The sequence below is a fragment of the Periophthalmus magnuspinnatus genome, chromosome 21 (genome assembly GCF_009829125.3).
Source record: "Periophthalmus magnuspinnatus isolate fPerMag1 chromosome 21, fPerMag1.2.pri, whole genome shotgun sequence".
Lineage (NCBI taxonomy): Eukaryota > Metazoa > Chordata > Actinopteri > Gobiiformes > Gobiidae > Periophthalmus > Periophthalmus magnuspinnatus.
The window spans coordinates 3,283,428-3,309,467 of record NC_047146.1 but is presented as its reverse complement, the minus strand read 5'-3'; the positions used below and the strand labels follow the sequence as shown (position 1 = coordinate 3,309,467).

General features: G+C 43.0%; 2 protein-coding genes across 2 annotated transcripts in view; both read right to left on the bottom strand.

The window, feature by feature from the left end:
- Window positions 1–12,977, bottom strand: part of odad2 (outer dynein arm docking complex subunit 2) — a 33,197-nt gene extending 20,220 nt beyond the window's left edge. Inside the window, exons 1-9 of the mRNA XM_055230704.1 lie at window positions 12,754–12,977; window positions 11,714–11,868; window positions 10,761–10,938; window positions 9,305–9,411; window positions 9,092–9,228; window positions 7,789–7,908; window positions 7,065–7,122; window positions 6,880–7,012; window positions 663–819 (exon numbers count right to left, since the gene is read on the bottom strand). Coding sequence (XP_055086679.1) covers window positions 663–819; window positions 6,880–7,012; window positions 7,065–7,122; window positions 7,789–7,908; window positions 9,092–9,228; window positions 9,305–9,411; window positions 10,761–10,938; window positions 11,714–11,868; window positions 12,754–12,977 — 1,269 coding nt within the window. The remainder of the gene's footprint in view (window positions 1–662; window positions 820–6,879; window positions 7,013–7,064; window positions 7,123–7,788; window positions 7,909–9,091; window positions 9,229–9,304; window positions 9,412–10,760; window positions 10,939–11,713; window positions 11,869–12,753) is intronic.
- A 9,368-nt stretch (window positions 12,978–22,345) lies between these two features.
- On the bottom strand, window positions 22,346–23,122 carry lrrc3 (leucine rich repeat containing 3). The gene has a single exon (XM_033987121.1). The coding sequence runs from the start codon at window positions 23,120–23,122 to the stop codon at window positions 22,346–22,348; it is 777 nt and encodes a 258-aa protein (XP_033843012.1).
- Between the last annotated feature and the right edge of the window lie 2,918 nt (window positions 23,123–26,040).

Sequence of the window (26,040 nt, the reverse complement as noted above, 5' to 3'; positions counted from 1 at the left end):
TGTTTCTCAAATATTCCTTCCTTCTATTCTGAAACATATGTTGGTGTTTGGTTAAAGACACAGAATGTAATGTTTCCAGTGCAGTCCAGGCATTAAAGTTACTTATTTCAGGTCAGATTTATGGATAAACGTTTGTGGGTTTTTAAAATGAACACCTTTGATTTATAAAAGTCACACATCACACAGTGGAACATTCCAGGCAACGCTAAACCATCTGCACGGAAACAAGCCGACTGTTTACACGCCTGCAGAAAAATTACAGTTTTAATTTTTTGCTTTTGTTTTTTTTTTTTAAGTAGATTAGTAGCGTAGCATGTTACATTAAGTCCAATTTTGCGTTGGAACTGTTAGAGCCTCCGAGGGCGAAACGTGAAGTCATTTAACGACCTCATTATTTGGTTGTTTCAGATTCTAGCCGCGTGAGCAAAGTCTGCGAGGGATCGTTCATCTTGGATTTTCATTATATACGTTGCTTTCATAACAAATCTCAGGGAGGAATATCCACAAATCTTTCCTAATAGTGACAAGGTCTATTCTCCTGCTGCATTTATCCAAGCGCAACACAACATCTGCAGATTAACCACAGACATTTGACTCCATCTCAGTTCAATATTATGGTCCTGAAGAACGGCGTGTTGTCAAATGTGTGTGTGTGTTTGTACCCGCATGAATCTGATCAACTTCTGCAGTCGGAGCTGCTCGGAGGGTAGGTCTGCGCTGGTGTCTGGGCGTCGCTCCAGCCCCTCCTCTTCCTCCTCTTCGCTCTCAGGAGAACTCTCACTCAGAGCCTCCCTCAGCCTGGAGCGGGCGGGCGTCCGGCTGAAAACGCACAAAATAACTGATTACCGTAAATTTCGGACAATAAGCCGCTACTTTTTTCCCCACACTTTGAACCCTGTGGCTTATTTATAGGTTTTTACTGCCTAACGGCCACTGGGGGGCGCTCTGACAGTAAATGCAAAAGTCATCCATCCATCCATCCATTTTCTTCCGCTTATCCGGGGCCGGGTCGCGGGGGCAGCAGTCTAAGCAGGGACTCCCAGACTTCCCTCACCCCGGACACGTCCTCCAGCTCCTCCGGTGGGACCCCAAGGCGTTCCCAGGCCAGCCGAGAGACATAGTCCCTCCAGCGTGTCCTGGGTCTTCCCCGGGGCCTCCTCCCGGTGGGACATGCCCAGAACACCTCCCTAGGGAGGCGTCCAGGAGGCATCCTAAGCAGATGCCCGAGCCACCTCAGCTGGTTCCTCTCAACGTGTAGGAGCAGCGGCTCTACTCCGAGCTCCTCCCGTGTGACCGAGCTCCTCACCCTATCCCTAAGGGTGCGCCCGGCCACTCTGCGGAGGAAGCCCATTTCAGCCGCTTGTATCCGCGATCTTGTCCTTTCGGTCATTACCCAAAGCTCATGACCATAGGTGAGGGTAGGAACGTAGATTGACCGGTAAATCGAGAGCTTCGCCTTCCGGCTCAGCTCCTTCTTTACCACAACGGACCGATACAGCGACCGCATCACTGCAGACGCTGCACCGATCCGCCTGTCAATCTCACGCTCCATCCTTCCCTCACTCGTGAACAAGACCCCGAGATACTTGAACTCCTCCACTTGGGGCAGAGACTCACCACCCACCCGGAGAGAGCAAACCACCTTTTTCCGGTCGAGAACCATGGCCTCAGATTTGGAGGAGCTGATTCTCATCCCAGCCGCTTCACACTCGGCTGCAAACCGCCCCAGTGCCTGCTGCAGGTCCTGGCTCGAAGAAGCATCAGGACAACATCATCTGCAAACAGCAGAGATGAAATCCTGTGGTTCCCAAACCAGGCCCCCTCCGGCCCCTGGCTGCGCCTAGAAATTCTGTCCATAAATATAATGAACAGAACCGGTGACAAAGGGCAGCCCTGGCGGAGTCCAACATGCACTGGGAACAGGTCTGACTTACTGCCGGCAATGCGAACACAGCTCCTGCTCCGGTCATACAGGGACCGGACAGCCCTTAGCAAAGAGCCCCGGACCCCATACTCCCAGAGCACCCCCCAAAGGACACCACGAGGGACACGGTCGAATGCCTTCTCCAGATCCACAAAACACATGTGGACTGGTTGGGCATACTCCCATGAGCCCTCGAGGACCCGATGGAGAGTATAGAGCTGGTCCAGTGTTCCACGACCAGGACGAAAACCACACTGCTCCTCCTGAATCCGAGGTTCGACTATCGGTCGGATTCTCCTCTCCAGCACCCTGGAATAGACCTTACCGGGAAGGCTGAGGAGTGTGATTCCCCTGTAATTGGAACACACCCTCCGGTCCCCCTTCTTATACAGAGGGACCACCACCCCGGTCTGCCATTCCACAGGTACTGTCCCCGACCGCCACGCGATGTTGCAGAGACGTGTCAGCCAAGACAGTCCCACAACATCCAGAGACTTGAGGTACTCAGGACGGATCTCATCCACCCCCGGAGCCTTGCCACCGAGGAGCTTGCCAACCACCTCAGTGACTTCAGCCAGGGTGATGGACGAGTCCGCCCCTGGGTCCCCAGTTTCTGCTTCCTCCTCGGAAGACGTGACAGTGGGATTGAGGAGATCCTCAAAGTATTCCTTCCACCGCCCGACAACATCCCCAGTCGAGGTCAGCAGCCCTCCACCCGCACTGTAAACAGTGTTGGTGAAGCACTGCTTTCCCCTCCTGAGGCGTCGGACGGTTTGCCAGAATCTCTTTGAGGCCGTCCGATAGTCCTCCTCCATGGCCTCCCCGAACTCCTCCCAACCCCGAGTTTTTGCCTCTGTGACTGCCCGAGCCGCGGCACGCTTGGCCTGCCGGTACTCATCAGCTGCCTCAGGAGTCCCACGAGCCAACAAGGCTCGATAGGACTCCTTCTTCAGCTTGACGGCATCCCTTACTTCCGGTGTCCACCACCGGGTTCGGGGATTGCCGCCGCGACAAGCACCACAGACCTTACGACCACAGCTACGAGCAGCCGCATCAACAATAGAGGTGGAGAACATGGCCCACTCGGAGTCCATGTCTCCAACCTCCCCCGGGATCAGGGAGAAGCTCTCCCGGAGGTGGGAGTTGAAGACCCCCCTGACAGAGGGCTCCGCCAGACGTTCCCAGCAGACCCTCACAATACGCTTGGGCCTGCCAGGTCTGTCCGGCTTCCTCCTCCGCCAGCGGATCCAACTCACCACCAGGTGGTGATCAGTTGACAGCTCAGCCCCTCTCTTCACCCGAGTGTCCAAGACACGCGGTCGGAGGTCAGATGACACGACAACAAAGTCGATCATCGACCTCCGACCTAGAGTGTCCTGGTGCCATGTGCACCGATGGACACCCTTGTGCTCGAACATGGTGTTTGTTATGGACAAGCTGTGACTAGCACAGAAGTCCAATAACAAAACACCGCTCGGGTTCAGATCGGGGAGGCCATTCCTCCCAATCACGCCCCTCCAAGTGTCACTGTCGTTACCCACATGGGCGTTGAAGTCCCCCAGGAGAACAACGGAGTCCCCGGTTGGTGCACTGTCTAGTACCCCTCCCAGGGACTCCAAGAAGGCCGGGTACTCTGCACTGCTGTTTGGCCCGTAGGCCGACACAACAGTGAGAGACCTGTCCCCGACCCGAAGGCGCAGGGACGCGACCCTCTCGTTCACCGGAGTGAACCCCAACACGCAGCGGCTGAGCTGTGGGGCAATGAGCAAGCCCACACCAGCTCGCCGCCGCTCCCCGCGGGCAACGCCAGAGAAATGGAGAGTCCAACCCCTCTCAAGAAGTTGGGTTCCAGAGCCCGAGCTGTGCGTGGAGGTGAGGCCGACTATATCTAGCCGGTAACGCTCAACCTCCCGCACAAGCTCAGGCTCCTTCCCCCCCAGCGAGGTGACATTCCATGTCCCCAGAGCTAGTCTCCATGTCCGGAGATCCGGTCGTCGAGGTCCCCGCCTTCGACTGCTACCCGGATCTCTCCGCACCCGCCCCTCATGGCTCCTCCCGCAGGTGGTGGGTCCACGGGAGGACGGCCCCACGTCGTTTCTTCGGGCTGGGCCCGACCGGGCCCCGTGGGGAAAGGCCCGGCCACCAGGCGCTCGCTGCCGAGCACCCACCCCAGGCCTGGCTCCAGGGTGGGGCCCCGGTAACGCCAGTCCGGGCGACGTAACTGGCCTTGTTCTTTTCTTCTTCATGTGAGGCTTCTGAACCGCTCTTAGTCAGACCCGTCTCCCAGGACCTGTTTGCCATGGGTGACCCTACCAGGGGCATGAAGCCCCCGACAACATAGCTCCCAGGATCATTCGGGTGCTCAAACCCCTCCACCACGTTAAGGTGGCGGTTCGGGGAGGGGCAAAAGTCAGACATGGGGAAAGATTATGAACTGATGCTTTTCAGACACAGTAAAAAAAAAAAAAAAAAAGAAAAAAAGTCCTAAATTAAAAAAGTTTCTAAATTAAAACAAAAAAAATCTTCTGTATACCATCTTTCCGTGTAAATATCACACGTTACAACACAAAAACTTGCGGCTTATATTCAGGTGCGGCTTATATATGGACAAAATTGATTTTCTTTTCAAATTTAGCTGGTGCGGCTCATGTTCAGGTGCGCTCTATAGTCCCAAATTTACAGTATTTATAATGTAAACTATAAAGACACGCCATCTTATTCGATGTTTTTTTTCTTTATTTTTACTACTTTCTACACTTTGGATACTTCCAGAAAACATCAAATATATTAAGCAGAATATGTGGATGTAAGAAAAAAAGTTAAAAAGTTAGTCAGATATTAGACAAAACGGACTCTTGTGAGCGTTTAGCCTTGTAAGAATGTTGTTTCCTCCTCAAAAACAGACCTGGAGTTGTGTTTTGTTTCATTCACACATGTTTGAGTCACACTTTATTATTAGTCTGTAACATTTCCAAAGCTCAAAACGCTCTGTTCCACCTTGTGATGTCATGAAGTGGTAGTTTTCAAGTTAACTCCTCCTCCTTTTACCTTTAACGTTCAGTAGAAATTGCCAATTCCAGGAGCTGAATTGATCCAAATGATTCTAGAAATGAAGGTGTGTGGAGTTTAAAAACACAGTGGAGCACTTCATGTATCACCACACGATGACATCACAAGGTGGAACAGAGTGTTTTCAGTTTGGGAGAAGAAGAACTCAGTCTAAATCTGCAGGTTTGTGTGTTAAACATGTGTGAATGAAACAAAACACAACTCCAGGTCTGTTTGTGATGAAGAAACAACATTAAAACAGAGATCAGAAAATAGCCTGATATGGGCCCTTTAAATAATTTTACTAAATATTTTTTTTACAAAGCAAAGGATGGCTACTTTGAGGATTAGAATTGTTTTTTTTAAGTTACATATGTCTTGCTTCATGTATTTGATAAAATGTAGAAAGTAAAAAAGTGAGAAAAAAAACATTAAAGAAGGTGTAATCAAACTTTTGGCTGATAGTTTACGTTTAGACGACACAAGTCAAAAGTTTGGGCACTCCCTCATTCAATGTTTTTTTTTTTCTTCACAGAGCTGACAGTCGATAAACATATTACAATCCAAAACCCTGATCGTATCATCCGACCGTTCATTCATTTGCTTATCTGTTTGACCTTCCGTATCCATTTCTACTTTTAAAAATCATCAGTGAAGCGCTGTGAGGTGACTGCTGCAGTGGACGACGGGAAAATAAATGGAAAAAGATTTAGACGTTTAAAGTGAGGGTAGGGTTTCATTAGTGATATAACAGCGTCTCAGTAAAAACATCTCTCAAAAGCATCAAAGGCCCAGACAGCAAAATAAATATGACACGAAACGGCTCAATCGGGCTCAATCGGGCTCAATCGGGCTCAATCGGGCTCAATCGGGCACCTTCTTTAAGCGTGAAGGTCCGTTTCCTTCAACACCCTGGCTCTGGATTGGCTCTTCGGTTGCTATGATACTCGCTCCTGTAAACACTAGCCTCGTCGAGCTTCATCATTCTGACAGCGCGTGTCTGAAGCTCTGACGCTAGCACTTTGTATGCATTTGTGGGAAAATAATTATGCTGTTTGTGCGTACGTGGATGTGACAGTTTGAAGTGAAATATTACTATAGAATTCTGAGCTCCATCCATCTCTCTTATAGATAATCTGCTGTTTCTAATGTAATGGGATGAGTCTGGATGTAGCATGGCGGCGCATACTAAACACTCGTGATGGAGCGCCCAGGTACTAAGTTGAGTTGTCAAAAATGTCTAAAATAGGATACTAATCGATGCTAAAACTAGTATTGAAGCTAGATAATAGTTTGATCAGGTATCGATGCTAAAAAGTCCCATTCACAGGACAGAAATGAACCTTTCCTGAATAGTTTTAGCAGGATCTTGAGCAGAACAAGTATAAGACTCATAGACTAGTACACACCATGGACCACTATGAACCTACTGGACACTGAAGATTACACACATATAAGACACGCGGGGAATAGAAAAGAAAGTGTTACAATTTACTGCTGAAAGTCACATTCTATTGTGTAAAGAAAGTGTCACAGTTCTGCCTGTTTTTGGTTATTCCCAGTCCAGTTTCGTGTTCCAGTCCTTTGTTTGCTGCCTCCCTGTTTTTCCCCGCACCTGAAGTTCGTTGTTAATCAGGGGCGTGGCGTTTATGTTCTCCCTGTGTTCACTTCATCTGTTCATTTAGAAGACATGCAGGCTCTTTAATTTTTGAATAAACTTTATGTATTCACTGGGACAAGGAGTTTGGCGTTTTCTTGTGCTGCATGTGAGTCCAGTTTTTCACCAGTGTGACAGAAAGTGTTTTTATTTTCATCTTGGTTTTGGAATCAGTATCAAGTCTATTCTTTAGTGTCGAAGTGGAGTTTGAAGTTCTAGTATCGTGACAAAACTACTGAGCACATGTTACCTCTTCTGTGGTGAGGAGCGCCCAGGCAAAGACGTGAGGGAGAAGTCGGTTCTGGATTTGGACTCCTGTTTTCCGGCTCCTCTCTCCGCTTTTCTACAGTTATTTAAAACACACAGACGCATCAGGAGTAGAGCTGCTCACAGGGTTCAGAGAAATAAACACATACTGGCTGTCAGACAGGAGGCCATTTTCTCTCCATTTGGTCCAAGGCTCTTGCTTTTTCAGATGTTGCTGGTTCGGCTCCTGGTAGAACAGTATCGAACTTTTAAAAATAGACAACGCAAGTTTATATATATAGAGGACACGTCATACGCAAAGTGCTTTACAGTACAAGAAAGATGAATTAAAATCACAAAGCAAATAAATAAAAACTAAAAAAATACTGTTTTAAAAGAGACTGTAGAGGACATGTGTCAAACTCAAGGCCCGGGGGCCAAATATGGCCCGCCATGACATTTTATGTGGCCCGCGACAAGGTAAATTTAAATGTATGACTGTTTTTGGCAAATTTGAGACAAACTATTTTGCTGATGCGGCCCTCGGTGAAACTGAGTTTGACAGTCCTGCTGTAGAGAGTGCAGACTTAAAACCTTTCAGTCATGTGCACAGTTAAAAAGAACCATTTAGAGCCTGGATTTAAAGAGCACGGATGACATTTAAACCCTTTTCAGGCAGGTTTGTGATGAGGGAACAAAGTTATAACATCGTAGAAACCTGCAAAAAGTCAATTTTGCACAGTCTCCCCTCTTTAAACATTGTCAGAGCAGGGGCCTGTCTCACATCTACAGGAAGATTTTAGCTGCATAAAACTGAAACACTGATTCCCCAGGTTTAGTCCTGACTCTTTGCTGCAGAAGTGAAAAACAGTGTTGTTTTATTATTTGGTTTTACTAATAAGTGTTTGTTTACCTCCTTGTGGATGTTTTGAGCGAAATAGCAGGACTTGGACTTCAGAAGTGACGTGAGGTCCTCGAAAATTTCACCTGTCTGCTCATAATCGCTCTCATCTGCGGCATACTCCTTCACGCCCTGTCAAAACCAAACCCAAAACCATGAATGATGGATTTCAAACAGTGAAACAGTGAAATTTAGTGACATGACACATTAACTCTAATAAATGAGCATTCCTCTAGTCTGTGAGCAGTTTTATCAAATCACACTTTATGATTTCTGAATAATAAAGAGGCAAAAGACACATTTAGATGGACTTTTTTGTGGTTTTGTCCTGTTCCAGTCCTGGTTTAGTCCTGTTCCATTCCGGGTTCAGTCCTGTTCCACTCCGGGTTCAGTCCTGTCCTGTTCCAGTCCGGGTTTAGTCCTGTTCCAGTCCGGGTTTAGTCCTGTTCCAGTCCGGGTTCAGTCCTGTTCCAGTCCGGGTTCAGTCCAGTTCCACTCCGGGTTCAGTTCTGTTCCAGTCCTGGTTCAGTCCTGTTCCAGTCCGGGTTTAGTCCTGTTCCAGTCCGGGTTCAGTCCAGTTCCACTCCGGGTTCAGTTCTGTTCCAGTCCTGGTTCAGTCCTGCTCCAGTCCGGGTTCAGTCCTGTTCCAGTCCGGGTTCAGTCCTGTTCCAGTCCGGGTTTAGTCCTGTTCTTCCTCACTCACCTTATGCATTCAGACGATTCTAATTTTTCACCATGATGTGTTTGAGTTAATGAGTTTTTCCACAACATTCCGAGGTCAGACTGGAGTTTTCCTGTGACGTTACAGCTAACAACAACAACTAGCATGCTATTTTCATACTGCCGGATAATTAAACACTTTATAATTAGATGCAGACAGTACATGGCAGACTTATTTTGACCTCAAGAGCTGCTGATACAATTATAGCGGCTTCCCTTGACAAACCTTGAAGAGAGCCAGAGTGCGTCCTGGGTTTGTAGCTTTGCGACGCGCCGGGGCGTTATTGCAAACAAATACACTGAGATACAACATGGGTTTTGTGGTGATTTATTTGGCGTACACACACACACACACACACAAAACGGGTAAATGGAGGTAAAACTGGCGGTGAAAACTGGAGGTCAACAAAAAATTGCAGCTACCCGGCCCTGACGCTCAACACCTGCGTCCATGTGAGCCCCGCCCCCTCGGTTCTCGACTAACCAGACGCACACACGCACCTTTTTCTGTCTCCTACGACAATATATCTGTACTGTACACGTTTAGCTCAAATACAGAAAAGTACAGGGCCTTTCACTCACTGGCTGTTTTTACCTTATTGAGGAACACTCCCCGGTTGCTGTAGGTGGCGCACACGGGCTCTGTGTCGTAAGTTTCTATCCTGATGTAGGCCACCTCCCCCAGCAGCTGTCTGTGCGGAGGAGCGCGGCAGCCGTTGGCAAACTCGAAATCTGGAAAAAGCAAATACCATTGAAAACACGGTGTAAAAGAGCAAAGTAGTGCACGGGACTAGAGTGAGTGTGAGACCTGAAGTGTAGTGGAGTGATCTGAGCAGAGAGTGGTCGTCGTCTCCACAGAACAGCACCAGGGAGTCCAGTTCATTCTTCACGACGCTGACGTGGAGATGCACCTGTCTACATCAGCACACACAGGGAAATGTGTCATACTGAAGCTTTGACACAAGGACCAACAATGTGACCAACAATGTGACCAACAGTGTGACCAACAGTGTGACCAACAGTGTGACCAACAATGTGACCAACAATGTGACCAACAATGTGACCAACAGTGTGACCAACAGTGTGACCAACAGTGTGACCAACAATGTGACCAACAATGTGACCAACAATGTGACCAACAGTGTGACCAACAGTGTGACAGCAGAAGAAACGGCTGTGATTACTGACATCAACATGTGTGAACTAAAGACCGGGACTAGACCAGGACTAGACCGGGACTAGACCGGGACTAGACCGGGACTAGACTGGGACTAGACCAGGACGAGACCAGGACTAGACCGGGACTACACCGGGACTAGACCAGGACTAGACCAGGACTAGACCAGGACTAGACCAGGACTAAACCAAGACCAAACCAAGACTAAACCAAGACTAAACCAGGACTAAGCCAAGACTAAACCAGGACTAAACCAGGACTAAACCAGGACTAAACCAAGGCCAAACCAGCACTAAACAAAGACTAAACCAAGACTAAACCAGGACTAAACCAGGACTAAACCAGGATGGAACCTAGACTAAACCAAAACTAAACCAAAACTAAACCAGGACTAAACTGGGACTAAACAAAGACTAAACCAAGACTAAGCCAAGACTAAATCAGGACTAAACCAGGACTAAACCAAAACTAAACCAAAACTAAACCAGGACTAAACCAGGACTAAACCAGGACTAAACCAGGACTAAACCAGGACTAAACCAGGACTAAGCCAGGTCTAAACCACAACCAATCCATGACTAAACAAGTTTAAACCACGTCTTAACCAGGGCTAAACAATTAAATGCGGCAAATTACAAATAACTAGAATGGCTAGAATTTTACTGCAGTACAAGTACAAGTACATGTTTGAAAACTACCCCACGTTTCTTAAGCTCAGACCCACCTCTTCTCCCTGGCATTTAATTCTAGCTAAACAAGATGGCCCATGTATCATGTTATCTGTATATTTGTTTTGTTTTTTTTGTTGACTTTTATATGAAGCACTTTGGTCAGCTCAATTCTATCAATCAACTCAATTACAGTAACTCGAGTACTTCTAATTAGTTACTTACTTTCCAGCCCTGACAAAGACTAAAGCATGAGAATGAAGTAAGGATTAAACAAAGACTAAACCGAAAGCTAAAAGAGTCAAAACAAGACTAAACCAGCTCTACATCAGGACTAAACAAGGGCTAAACACGAGTCTACATTTCAAACACAAGAGCCGTAGTAAAAGAGTCTGAAACACTGCAGTGGTGTGACTTACTCAGAGATCTGCTGGAGGACTTTGTCTAAGAGCTGCTCGTTCAGTCTCCGGAGCTTCAGGAGTAATTTCACCTTAGGGTCTCGGTCCTTCGCTTTCACTTTGTCTGCGTCTTTACTGTCAGACTCCAGTAGAGCAGCGAGCTCAGGCCCAACCATCTTCTTCACTGCGTCTTCGTTTTCTGAAACACAGACAACAGGTGTGCGCGGTGTTCAACCCTGTAGCGTCGGATGCTGTTGCGGACTTTCCATTACCGTAACTCCGCAACCAATTGTGCTCCATGTAAATTCAAACGGCGTCTCAAAGCAGAGGCATGGGACTCTTTAAATATGTTACTTATTTTACCAAAGATTACAAACTCACAAGCTGCAGAACTTCAGATATTCTTTACTAGATATTCCAAAAAATATGACCTATGGCAAAATCAATGTCTTAGCTGCATAAACGCCTGATATTTTTTTTATAGGAAGGGCTGTAAAAACCTAACCTAAAGTACAATCTGCATAATATCTTGTATAAATGTTGATTATTGCTCATATATGTAATTTAAAGTGTTTCTGAGCTGCCACATAGTTGTTTCATCGTTTGCTTGCATAAAAGTTGCTCAAAAGTACCTTTGTTTTTATATTTTTCTTCGACTTACACTGGTATCACACACTTATTTGATGCATTGAAGGAAAAATAAGGATGGATTTGTAAAATAGAGGTAGTTGTGTGAAAAGGGGCAAAAGTACATGCTGATACTTCCTTTTAACATGATTTTTATGGCAAAAAAAAAAAAGAAAAAAAGTCAAGGCGAGCTATAATGATCTATAATGTGCTCAGTCCTTAAAGGGTTAACTGAGATGGAGGGCAGGTTGAACGTCTATCGTCAAACGTTAAGATTAGGAGGACGACCAGATTCTCCCGCCTAGTATCTCAGGTGATATCAAGTACGCACTGACGGCAGGAGGTACCTTGCAGACAGGCTCGGACCTCGGCCTCTTTGTCGCCGCACATGTCGAGCAGCTCAGAGAGGAGAGAGAGGCTCAGCGCAGAGACGTGAGGAGGAGAGAGATGTAGCAGAGGACGCCCTGTAGAGTCCTGCTGTTCAGACCGAGCTCCAGAGTCACTGAGGGCAGACACAAAGCAGGGCTATAATGAAATCAACCTTCATTTAATATTGCATTTTATGAACTCTGGTCTGTTAAAAGCCTCCCAGAGAGCTCTGTTGTGAATTAGTCTAGACTACATGTGAAAGGCTCATATTATGCTGTTTTCTGATTTATCTTAACAAAACTCAACTCCAGATATGTTTTTGATGAGGTAACAACATTATAACACGGTTTAAAGAGTTCATTTTGCGTAATATGGGACCTTTAATCTGTTTGTTGTATGTGTCCCAAATTAACAATAAATAAATACATTTCCAAAAGTTACTAATATTTATTTTTCATAAAGAATTGTAGACAAAAAAGTAATTTCTGTTGCACTATGAAACAGTGTAGTTTCACTCTCTATTAGAAAAAGCTAAGAAATACATTTTACTTGAAACTAGTTCAACATGGTCAAATTTAACTATTAAAAACACACAGTCTATGTGTTTTTCTATGTAAGGGTTGTCAGAAATCTAAAAAATCAGATACTAAAACTAATATCAAAACTAGATACTCATTTGAGCAGGGATCAATACTAAAAAAGTCCCATTCACAGGACAGTATTTGAGCTTTCCTCAACAGTGTCATTCTGAGCTTTATCAGAACAAGTATAAAACCTCATGATAACATAAAGAAAGTACTGTTATTTTGTGTTGAAACTGAAATTTTCATTCTTTTACTAAAAACGTAGCATTTTGTTTTATCTTCATTGTATCGAGTATTGAGTCAATTCCTTAGTCCCAAAATCGAGATTGAAATCCTTGTATCGTGACACTAAATCAAACACTAAACTAAGTTTGTCATTTTGTTTAAAATGTATCCTGGAGTAATACATCTGAGTATTTCTGCATTAGACCTACGTGAGTGTGTAGTCCGCCTTTAGATCAGACGTCTGGAGGGCTGTTCTCCACTGCAGCGGCTCCTCAAACACAACATCTGCAGTCTGAGGGTGCAGAGATCTCAGGTCCTCCACAAACTGCACCATTTCTGACAGCAGAGTCTCATTCAGAGGGCTGAGGGCGAGGGTTCTACTCCCAGAGCCCGAGGAGGTCCACTGGGCTGCCCTGGTTAGTGCTGCACCCATCTATGCAGTTCCTCCACAGCCTAAACACAACCTCAGTTTAGTACTGCCCCGTGTCAGGGCAGGCATCGTTAGCCAAGTATACATTTTCAATACTCCTCCCACCACTGCAGATTAAAACCCTTTAAGGACTGAGCACATTATAGACCATTATAGCTTGCCTGGACTTTTTTGTTTTTTTTTACAGCCCTTCCTATTTAAATTTTTTTTTTTTTTAAATGTCAGGCATTTATGCGCCTAAGATAGGGGTGTCAAATTCATTTTCAAAGGTCCAGATGTAACTGTAAGAATGTATAAATGTAACTAAATGTAATGTAAAATAAATACAATTACTTTTTAATCTTGTTTATTCACTGTTTCTTTATGTATTACTTATTCAAGTTACAAATATTGCACATGGATTTGCACAGATATGAAAAAATGTCTGTGTAACTGTGTATCTCCTGATAAAACAATATTTTAAGACATCATACCTTTTAATTTACCTTGTTGCTGGCCACATAAAATGACGTGGCGGGCCGCATTTGGCCCACGGGCCTTGAATTTGACATATATGAACTAAGACATTGATTTTGTCAGGTCATATTTTTTGTAATGTCTATTAACATGTCATATTATGTAAGGTTTTATCCATCTAAATCAGTCCTCATCTGAAGGAGCTAAAGGGATGCAGGTTAATTTCAACCATTTGAAAAAAAATTGTATGACATAAGTAAGAAGTTAAGTCATGCTAACAGTCATGTGATAATAACATTAAGCTAACTTCAAAAGTAAATGGCGGCAACAAATCTTAGTGTAAACATGGAAATCTATTTATAATCAGTGTGTGTGGATTATTGTAGATTGATGGTGTAACGTTACAGTCATTCACCCTCAGCTCTCCACACATTTCCCACGTTTCCCACGCTGCTATCGCTAACACACGCTCATTCACACGCCCCCGCTTTAGCCCCGCACGCAGGACACGTAACAGAGGTTGTTTCATAACTTTGTGCGTGAAATATAAACTGAAAGTGACATAACTTACCAGGTTTGTACCGTTTTTGTCGTAACTTTTGTTAAACTCCCTGAGAACCGGTGTCCATGGAAACGGCGCACTCGGCCTGACCCCGCCCCCCGGGCTCTGTTGCCATGAGACGGTATACAGGCACATCCGGGTAACTTCCACCCGTTGGACAAAAAAAACAAAACAACTAATACACGTGAAGAAATACAAAAATAAGTGAAAAAATAAATGTCTGTCGTTACATCGTGTTGGAAAATTGTGTTCGTTATTTTATTGAATGTACATATATTTTTATTTATTTATTTATTTTTCACATCCGGGTAACTTCTATCCATTTGACAAAAAACAAATACACGTGAAAAAATGCAAAAACAAGTGAAAAAATATACCTGTCATTACATCTTATGGAAAAATTGTATTCATCATTTATTTATTTATTTATTATTTTGTTTCATTTTTGTTTATTTTATTTTTTATTTTTTATTTTATTTTTTTACAGTAGACTGCTTATTGTCCAGAATTCTTCCCCCCAAGACAGAAATAATAAAGATGTACTATGTAACTTTTCTGGCATAAGATCCATCATCTGCTTGTCTCCGTGGTGACGTTATTATTTTGACTGGAATGTTCAGCAGTATAGCAGTAAACTTATCCATCACCACGGAAACAAGCAGGTTTTTATTCAGTGTATTTTTGAGACATAAAAACACCAAACTGAATCACTGCCAAATAGATAAGTTTAATGCCAGAGTGAGGAACATTCCAGGCACAAAGAGTCTAAATCTGAAGATAATCACTTAAAATCGTTGCATCATCATCATCATCATGGCTGGTAAGCAGTTGGCGGAATCGTTGAACAGGTTGTTAATTCACATTTTTCATGTTTAATTCAGCTCAATCAGGCTCAAATAACATGAAAAGTCAAAAAAAGAGCTCAGGATGCTCTGCCCGTCGTCTCCTCCTCTCGTTTGTGTCGTTGTTTCTCTCCTCCCACCTGGACGTCGGTTTACCTGATCTGACAGCTGGCACATCTGAATACAATTTCCGTCCTCGTTACCTGCCTTAAGAGTCTTAGTTTTTCATCAAATCCTCACTATTTCGTCGTTGATATCACTCCAGAACCCAAGCAAACGTTTTATAAGTGGGTTCATCAAAAGTAAAAAGTTTATCGCTGATGTGTCCCGTCGTGTTTTACTGGGGACATTTTCTGACATAAATTCAAAATACATAAACAACAACACCTCTTATGTCTGTCCAGTGAAGGATGAAGTACTCTGTTTTGTTACTGAAGTAAAAGTACAGATGTAAAGAGGTACCGTGTCATTCAGATAAAAGTAGAAGAAGTAGAAGTATCACATGAAAAAATCTACTTAAGTAAACAACCGATGAAAATTAGCTCTAGTCAGCTAACTCGGGCACATTTACATTATTTCTTTTTTGTAATGTTTATTAATGTGCATTGTCCCCTTTTTTAAATAAATAAATAAATAAACATTTTTTTTAAGTGTACGTCTACAGTAAAAAGTAAAAAAGTATTTTCCACAGATTTTGATAAAGTCTCGTTAATATTTTAAAGTGTTAAATGTAGTGACATTGATAAAGCTTTTAACATTACGAATCAATTTCTTATTTTGTCTTATTAATTTTGTGTATTTATTTTGTTTTGCTCAAAGTCGAAGCTTGAACTTGAAAACTTTAGTCAGGATGTTTCCAGGAACATGCTAAAAATAACCCCTCAAATCATATAAAAAGTACTTTCTACTTTTCAATCCTGTTAAGAAATGTACTATAGTAGAAAGTACAGATACTGCTCTCAAATGTAGTGAAATAAAAGTAAAAAATATTTGCTGTAAAATGGACTTTGTAAAGTATAGACACCTAAAATTCATACTTAAGTTCAGTACTTTACTACTTTTACTTCATTACGTTCCACCGCTGTATCTGTCCTGTTTTCTAAAGCAAAATTAAAACGAAAACTTGAATAAAACCAATGACGTTATAATACAATGTCAATATAGATCATATCTGAAGGAAACGAAGCAAAGTACACGCTCAAAAAGAAAAAGAATTTTATTTGGAAATGCTGGTATTGTAATCTTTCAAATCAACCAAGACACAACAATGTTCACAGACACAACGCGACATATTCAGACTCCTCACAGGGAAAGGTGACCGCAGCCCTTAGTACAATAAACACACACATCATGGAGACGTGTGTTTGACAGAGCGCACGTAAAGAAACAAGAACACAACAGTTTTAGACATCACAAGTCGACAGGTACAACTGTTCAAACTGTAGTAATAGTGGCCTGTTTGCATCGACAGAAGTGACATAACAAACACTGTGTATGTTAAAATCACAACAGCAGCTCAAAGTTACTTCACTGACGTAACTGAAACGGAAACGCCAAATATGAGCAAATCAAATTACCTCACCCCCAGTGTCTGTGTGCACTGGTGTGTGAATGTGTGTGTGAATGTGTGTGTGAATGTGCGAGTGATTCCTTGATGTAAAGTGCTTTGAGTGACTTGTAGGTGGAACATATAAACTGAGACAATTTACTGGGAAATTTTAATATTGGCAACTTTTTGGCACACATCACACATTAACAGTCTGTAGGCTAATATTTGGTAGTGTGTGTGGTACTGCGTGCTGTAGTGTGTGGTAGCGTGTGGTAGTGTGTGGTAGCGTGTGGTAGTGTGTGCAGTAGTGTGTGGTAGTGTGTGCAGTAGTGTGTGGTAGTGTCTGTGGTAGTGTATGCGGTAGTGTGTGGTAGTGTGTGGTAGTGTCTGTGGTAGCGAGTGTGGTGGTGCGTGCAGTAGTGTCTGTGGTAGCGTGTGTGGTAGTGCGTGTGGTAGTGTGTGCAGTAGTGTGTGGTAGTGTATGCGGTAGTGTGTGGTAGTGTGTCCTAGTGCGTGGGGTAGTACATGTGGTAGCATGTGTGGTAGTGCATGGAATAGTGTGCGGTAGCGTGTGGTGGCATATACGGTAGTGTCTGTGGTAGTGTGTTAGTGTGTAGTAGCGTGTGTGGTAATGTGTGGAGTAGTGTCTGGTAGCGTGTGCGGTGGCAAGTGCGGTAGTGTGTGTGGTAGTGTGTGGTAGCGTGTGTGGTAGCATGTGCGGTAGTGTGTGCGGTAGCATGTGCGGTATTGTGTGGTAGCATGTACGGTAGTGTCTAAGGTAGTGTGTTAGTGTGTGGTAGCATGTGCGGTAGGGTGTGCGGTATTGTGTGGTAGCATGTACGGTAGTGTCTATGGTAGTGTGTTAGTGTGTGGTAGCATGTACGGTAGTGTCTAAGGTAGTGTGTTAGTGTGTGGTAGCATGTGCGGTAGGGTGTGCGGTATTGTGTGGTAGCATGTGCGGTAGCGTGTGCGGTAGCGTGTGCGGTAGTGTGTGCGGTATTGTGTGGTACCATGTACGGTAGTGTCTATGGTAGTGTGTTAGTGTGTGGTAGCATGTGCGGTAGCGTGTGCGGTAGCGTGTGCGGTAGCATGTGCGGTAGCAGATGGACCAGGACCTGTATAATGGACCTGAGGAGTGATCCGTCTCCATTCTCCGTCCTTGTAAATAAAAACATCATTCATCAGTGTCTCTGCCTGTCACTCCAGATGTGTGAGGTTCTGGGGATAAACAAACGACCAGACCAACTTCTGAGGAAATTTAACTTGCATATTAAAAGTTTAGTAGGTCTGTAAATAAGCCTGAAAGTTTAAGGATTAGTTTAAAAAGGGCGACTTGGCAGTGACAAGCCTTTAGAAGACGAGGAAGTCTGTGGATGGTTGGCTACTTCACCACACATCCTACATTTAGAAAACAGAACTGGCATAACACAGATTATACTAATTTTATCCTATTGGTGTTTTTCAGATTCTATAATGTGATGATACGTCCAGACGGCACAGGGGCTGGAGCCACTTTTAATTTCTAAAAGGTAAATTCATAAATGCTGAACCTGATCGTTTTTATCAGTGACTAAACTAAACTACTCACTGTATCACAACACAAATCTGCGTTTTAACTAAATTAATTTGATCTGCCCCCATCTGTAAAAATATAATGACCCACAGAATGATGCGTCTGAAACACGGTGATCGAGCCACGCCCAGTTTTATTCAAAATCTATATTATTTTAAGAGTTTTTTATGTAAAACGTGGGTTAACGGTCTGTGTCTGGTCACGTTTACTGAGAGTGAAAGGACGAAAACAGGACTAAAGCAGGACTGAACCAGGACTGAACCAGGACTAAACCAGGACTGAACCAGGACTAAACCAGGACTGAACCAGGACTAAACCAGATCTCAACCAGAACTAAACCAGGACTGAACCAGGACTAAACCAGTTCTCAACCAGGACTGAACCAGGACTGAACCAGGACTGAACCAGGACTAAAACAGGACTGAACCAGGACTGAACCAGGACTAAACCAGGACTGAACCAGGACTAAACCAGATCTCAACCAGAACTAAACCAGGACTGAACCAGGACTAAACCAGTTCTCAACCAGGACTGAACCAGGACTGAACCAGGACTAAAACAGGACTGAACCAGGACTGAACCAGGACTAAACCAGGACTGAACCAGGATTAAATCAAACTAAGCATGAATTATACTAGTATTTAAAACAAATCAGTTAAAACTAAAGTGCAGATATTTCATGCTAAAATAAACCCAGTGTGATTTATTGATCTTATTTTATTTTCTGTTTTTAAAGGTCCTATATTACACAAACTAGATTTGTGTGAGATTTAAGTCATGTTATAATGGTGTTCCCTCCTCAAAAACAGACCTGGAGTTGTGTTTTGTTTCATTCACACATGTTTGAGTCACACTTTAGTATTAGTCTGTTACATCTCCAAAGCTCAAAACGCTCTGTTCCACCTTGTGATGTCATCAAGTGGTCGTTTTCAAGTTGACAGCTCCTTTTATCTTTTGCTCAGTAAAGATTGGCAAGAATTCCAGGTCTGAAATCATCCAAAAATAATGCTAGTGAAGGTGTGTGGAGTTTAAAAACACAGTGAAGCACTTCCTGTATCACCACACGATGACATCACAAGGTGGAACAGAGTGTTTTCCGGTTTGTAAGAAGAACTCAGCCTAAATATGCAGAGTTTGTGCATTAAACATGAAACAAAACACAATTCCAGGTCCGTTTGTGATGAGGAAACAACATTATAAAAACATAGAGAACAGTGTAATATAAAATCGTGGAAAAGGTCTGAAGTTTTTTTTGTTTTGTTTTTTTTCCAGTACAATTAAAGGTAACAGTTCCACATTGTATGCAGACGTGGATAGAACAGCCAAAAAAATGTCATCAGTGGTGCAGTAGACCAAGAAATTATTCAAGTAAAAGTTAAAAAGTATTTGGGAAAAGTACTACTCAAATAAGAGTAACTTAAAGGACATAACATCTGATTTATGATTTGATGTTAATGTAATTTGAAAGACAAATCATGAAATAACCAACATTTTTGCTCAAGTATGAGTACTGTTAGTTAATAAATCTAAAAATACTCAAGTGAGAGTAAACGCTGGCGGAAATTCTTCAAAAAGTTAACTTCATTAAATGTAACTGAGTACTACCCACCTCTGAGTGTCAAGAAAAGTGCACATTTTGTCTGAATATTCTTGTGTCGTAACTTTCTATCTTTGTTCTGTAAATATATAAACTATTAACCTTTAAATTATATATTAAATTGTGTATTTCCTGGACAGAAGAGGAAATAATAAATAAATAAATAAATATTGATGGCATTTCTACCAACGTGGCTTGTGCGTAAATCATATATTAAATTGTATATTTCCTGGCCAGAAGAGTCACTGCCTGGAATGAATAAAAGCAAGTTAGGAAATAAATAAATAAATAAATAAATAGCATGTTGATGGCATTTCTACCAACGTGGCTTGTGCGTAAATCATATATTAAATTGTATATTTCCTGGCCAGAAGAGTCACTGCCTGGAATGAATAAAAGCAAGTTAGGAAATAAATAAATAAATAAATAAATAGCGTGTTGATGGCATTTCTACCAACGTGGCTTGTGCGTAAAGCCCAGAGTCCAGACTGACGTTCACCCCATAAAGCGCTGATCTTGTAGCAGACTTGTACGTGTGTTAATCTCCTAAATCCAAAGTTCGTTTTTGTTCTACAGACGTCCTGAGCCGAAGAGAAGACGGCGTTCACAGTGAGCACAGTGTGAGCGAACGCCCGTCTCTCTGCTCACGCCACGTAACGGAATCCTGTTGATGGCTTTTTGTTTTGTTTTTATTATTCTAAAGCAAGTTTGACCTACTTCAGATTTACTCCCTCATTTATCTGGGGTGGAGGATAATTAGTTTTTTGGGGTTTTTTTAATGACAATCCAGGACAGAGTTTTCAATGACAGACTGCATTTCTCACATTTACACCTGTGTCTTTTTCCTCATAGTGTGCACTTGTGTGGAGAAAACTCTCACGCGACTCAGGACTTCATTTCCTGGATCACTGGCCTCCGATTATACAACTCAGAGGTGCGTCCTTGTTTATGCAAATTACCACTAGACCTGCAACCATAAATACTTCATCGACTTATTGCATAAAGAGGGGGTATTTTAGTTCTATGGGGTTTTAACCAGGGGCAGTGCCAGGGAAGGACATTCGATCTCAACTAAAATGTTCAAACGGCAACCACAAAGTGTACAAAATGAGACTACAATAAAAAATAATCTCGACTAACTAAACAAACATGGCAGGAGGTGGTTAAATTTAAACTTGTTAAGCTCATTGTCTGGTCCGTCAGTTGTACAGACATCCATTCATAGTAAAAGAAAAATATAAAACCGGTCGACTGGCCAAAAAGTTGTCGGAGTGAAGACGTTTCGCTGCTCGTCCAAGCCGCTTCTTCAGTTCTTGGTCAGATTACTGCTGGACACTGCTTTATATTTGACTGAAAGGAGGAGCTAACTACAAAAAACACCTGTTGTTTGTAGTTTCTGTTTGTAGGCGAGGTCCATTGAGTTACGCTAACTGTGCACTGTGTCTGAGTCAAACTTAGCGCAATCATTCAAGCCCCTAATAGCTGCTTTTACACCTATTAGCATCCTGACTCGCCCTATTGCTTTCTTTGTTTTGATTTGGGTCTGAGGATGGAGTTATAGATAGATGTGGTTTGGGGGGGCCACAAACAAAGTACTGTGGTCTACTCCATTCAGTGAAGTGAAGAGTGCAGTGAGCGTTGTACTGGAGAAACCAAATAGCCACTCCATAAGAAAATGTAAAAGCTCTTCAGGACTCCAGTCTGCTGTTCATCTACATCTCAAAGACACTAACCACTCATTTGAAGACAGTGAGGTTCAGATCTGCGCCACAGAAAAGAAGAAACGTTTTTGTTGGGGAAGACAATCCTTCCTTAAACGGGAATTTGGATTCAGGCGTCATGTATCCTCCATCTATAACTCCACCCTCAGACCCAAAACAAAGAAAACAACAGTGCTAGCCAGGATGCCAATAGATGTAAAAGCACCCATTAGGAGCTTGAATGATTGAATGACCGAGCCTACAAACAGAAACTATACGTAACAGGTGTTTTTAGTTTCAGTGTAGTTAGCTCCACCCTTTGGACATAAGGGAAGAGCTTAGTCAGGGCAGTGTCCATCAGACCAGAATGGAAGAAGCAGCTTGGATAAACAGTGAAACGTCTTTACTCCTGCAACTTTTTTTAAAATCATTTTCTTTTACCACCCTCATTGAAAAACTTAACACACACATAGCTCCTCTTACCAAAAATGTCTGGCGCCGCCCCTGGTATTAACTGCTAACACATAAGATATTTAGATCGCCATGTTACCTTTTGTTGTTTTGAAAACGCTATACGGCGAAAAGACAATGCATTACCATGTTTTATAAGTTTCACCTCCTCCTTCAGAGCACCATCACAACACAATCTGCTGCATCGCACTAATGAAACTGCTGCACATCACGTCAGGTTTGTCAAGTTGCTGTGTAGTTTTGTATCATGTTTTTTGTATATTCGTGGAGAATGAGTGTGTTGCTACGTCATCAACGCTCCTACACGACACATAGGCTTTAAAGTTTACAACAAAAAGTGAATTATTTTGAAATTTTCAGAAATAAGGCTATGAAGACTCCTAGTATTTAGTCTCCATGACCTCTCCATCCGATGTGTCTCATACAAACATCTCAAAGACAAAGAAGACAGCATGGTGGAGGGTTAACCTTGTGCTCCTTAAAACAAACTGTAACATTAACTCTAGCCCTAACAGTTCCAATAACCTGACTTGGTTATTTATGTATTTGTTTAATGGGCTGTGCTCATCTTACGCACTGAGGTGATCTTCATTTGAAAAGTGCTCCTCCACAGCGGCTCTGCTATAGCACTGTGCTGATGGTGTCCAGGTCCTTACTGGTGTGAGAGGTCTGAGAGCTGCTGGGGAGAGACTTCAGGTACTCCAGGTGTCTGCGGGCGTCCTCCTGATTGTGCCTCACATAGTAAATGACATAAGCGATCACCATAGTGAACCATCCAAACATGGTGACAAACATGGCTACATCTGTGGTCTTGTGGTGGAAGTTGCAGAAGTTGATCCCTGAGTCCAGCACCTGGATGACTGGTTTTCCTGCATACTGGTCCTGCACTGCACTGTCACACATCACATGGTTCACAGTGTCTGGGTCTAGTCTCAGCTCCCTCAGCACCTCCTGCAGACTGCACTCACAGTGCCATGGGTTATTGGACAGGCTGATCTTTGCATGCAGCTGTGCAAAGGCGTCTTTAGGGACGGCCTGGATGTGATTGTTAGACAGGTCCAACAGAAGAAGGCTGTCAGAAACACCTTGAAATGCTCCTGCGTCCACAGTTTCTATGGCATTGTTGGAGAGGTCTAGCTCTTGGAGGTAATGCAGTCCTCTGAAGGCATGATTGGGGATGTGTGTGATCTGGTTGGAGGACAGCAGTAGCACCACCGTGTCTTTTGGTAGATCAGACGGGATTTTGTCCAGATTTCGAGACGTACACTGAACCACTGTCAATCCATTCCGCTCTATGCAGTGGCAGCTGACGGGACAGGCCATAGCTGGAACAGACATCCCAAACAACAAGCTCCAGATGAGAGATAGAAAGTTCCTAGGTCCCAGTAAGTGCTGCATTGTCAGCAGTGCTCCCCTGACACTGTCAGAACATCATGACCAGTCCAGTCACTGAGACCCTGATCAATGAAAACTGTTCACATGGTGAAGAACATCAACTTATCCTCAAAATGTGCCCATACTTGTAATGTCCAGTTTGGAAAGCAAGTAGGTTTTAACTCCAACGCTGCAGCGGCGGGCTCACCACATTACACTTTGTTCTGAAAAAATACAGAAAGAGTTAGTACTGAGAGTATTCCCTTTAACTACCACTACAGACAAAAACAGACTAAAACATTCAAATTTCACTCATTCACATTCTCATTGTCTATCTTTTATTCTGTAATCATTTATGTTTTATGTTTCACCTTACACACACCAGTCATGGTGTGTGTAAGGTGAAGCAGAATTGTGAGGTAAAGAAGCTTTCAAAAAGTCGGAATGAAAAACATGTGATTTTTAACAGTCTATAACTGTACAGTGCAATCCATATAATCGGTTTAATTTTAGTCTAATACAGTGACACAAACCATCACCACAAAATGGATCTAGTTATACCTACAAATCAATGTGTGCAAGACGGCATCTGCCTCAAAATTAACAGCGTTTGTGTGTCTCAGACTCAGCTGCAGCATCATTTGGTCACTGCGCTGGAGCTCACGCCCTCCTCCTCCTCCTCTCCAGGACGCACTCACAAACAGCCTGGATTTAGCCTTTTACCATTATATACTTTTTTTCTTATATGGACTGTTTGGAATAATGCATCTACCCAGCAAAATAAAATAAAAAAAATAAAAAAATGAAATAAATAAAATTAAATTAAAAAGAAATGAAAACAAAGAAAAATAAAATAAATAAATGAAAAAAATGAAATAAATAAAATAAAATATGAAATGAAATAAAATAAATAAATGTAATTAAATAAAATATAAATAAATAAAATAGAAAAAAAAGAAAAAAAATGAAATTAAATGAAAAATAAAATAAAAATAATCGTGCATTAATTTAGTCTATTTTGCTGTTAGCGTTTTGTCATGAAAGATCCGCTATGCACTGAGTGTCCACAACCACTCACCTGCCACACTCGTCATAAAAGCATTATCCACCGCGCAAACCCGAGCAAACCCGTGCGTAAAACCTCTCCCAAAGTTCGCCAGCGCGTTAGTCAAAACTTATTCGTGATTTTAGTCCTGACGTGAGAGCCCGGGGTCCTGCGTCGCGTCGCGTCACTTGTTGAAGAAAATAACCGCACTGTCCGCTGCGCTGCGAGGAGGACACCCCACGTCCACGGAGGAGAGGAGAGAGGAGAGCCCTGACCCGGTCCAGCGCCTGTCCCCGTCTGTGCGTCTGCAGCCTGCGCCTCCCACAGCCCCACCGCTCTCTCTCCATCCAGCTACACCTGCTCACAGAACAGAGAGGAGCGCGTGCACACGGGTTTACTCTCATTTATGACGCACGTTATTACATTATTACTCTACAACTGCTATCACAAGTACTATTCATACTACTATTACTATTACTACTAGGCTCCTGCACAGTGCATTTCCCAGTGTAATAAATCCATAGTAAAAGTTTATTTACTCTTCCCTCTGTGAAGCCCCGCCCCCCCGTGACGCGCCGCCATTTTGTTTTCCCGCCTCACCTCCGTCAGTTGCTGCTTCACGTCTCAAGTAAGTGATAGTTTCGCAAATTTCTGCTGTTTTTCCACGTATAAATGTGCTGGAATGACTGAGCGAGGCGTGTTTATTTGTCTACCGTGTCATATTTAACGCATATTAAGTGGTTATTTAGAGACGTGACCTGGGGCGAGCTCCGTTATACGAGGAAATAACGGACACAGCGATGTTAAAACTGACCCAAATGGATAATTATGCTGTAAGGATTTGCATTTACACGGAAACTTTCAAGTATCACCACCAAAAAATAAGGTTTTATTCTCTTTAATCGTCATTTCATTACTAACGGTGACCAGGTATTAGACGGAGACAAACGCTGCCAGTTAACGCCCTGTCTCCGTCTATATCACGGTCAGAGGGACATTTATTTACACGGAGCAGCACAAAGGGAATAAAGTGCGACTTAAATTTATGTTTTGAAATTGAATATTGCATTTTAACTAATAAGTAGTTAGAGAGTTTGAATCTGGACTGTGATATGGAGCAGAGGGACCATGAAGTAGTCTGTGACAAAGGGCCATGTTACACGAGTTTAAGAGTTTGCTCCGCTCACGAGCCTAAACACGGAAAGACGCGCGTGCAGGTGCGCGTGCGTGTGCCCGAAATAATGAACTCTTGACCTCATAATAAAATGTAAAGTGTCTTAACATTAAAAGCATTTCTTTTTTTTTCAGGGACAATGCTACTTTAAGTTAAAATAGCCAAAGTCCAAAAGTTTGTTTGAGTTCCTGAGTTAAATCTGAGAGCATTTTTGAATTCAGGTTAGTAATATAGTGGAATAACAAGATTTTCAACTTGTTTAGCGCATAAACTGCTCACAATAGTAACAGGAAAAACAGATATTTTAATAATTGTATTATCTTTAGTGCAACAAAATTGAAGTCACATTGTATTTACAAATTGTTCATACTGTTTTTTATTTATTTTTTATTTTTAACATTTATTAATTTCAGCATTCCACCTGTGACAGAAGCTTTGCACATCCTTGACACTTTTGGAAACGAGCTTGATGAGGTTTTCGACAATGTGGTAAAAGATCCTCAAACTGGTGTTCTGGCCGTCACATATGATACTGGTTTGTATTGTGTGTAAAACATGACATGATCTTGCGTTGTCAACTCTTTTAACTGTTGTTCTCAAGTCACTGATGGTCTCACAAAACAGTGTTTTTTTTAATGGTTGTTTCGCTTTTTTTCTTGTAAAGTGAACTTTGAGTATGTAGCCTCTCCTGGGCCGTGTGCCTCTTCGCACAGCAGTGGTGAC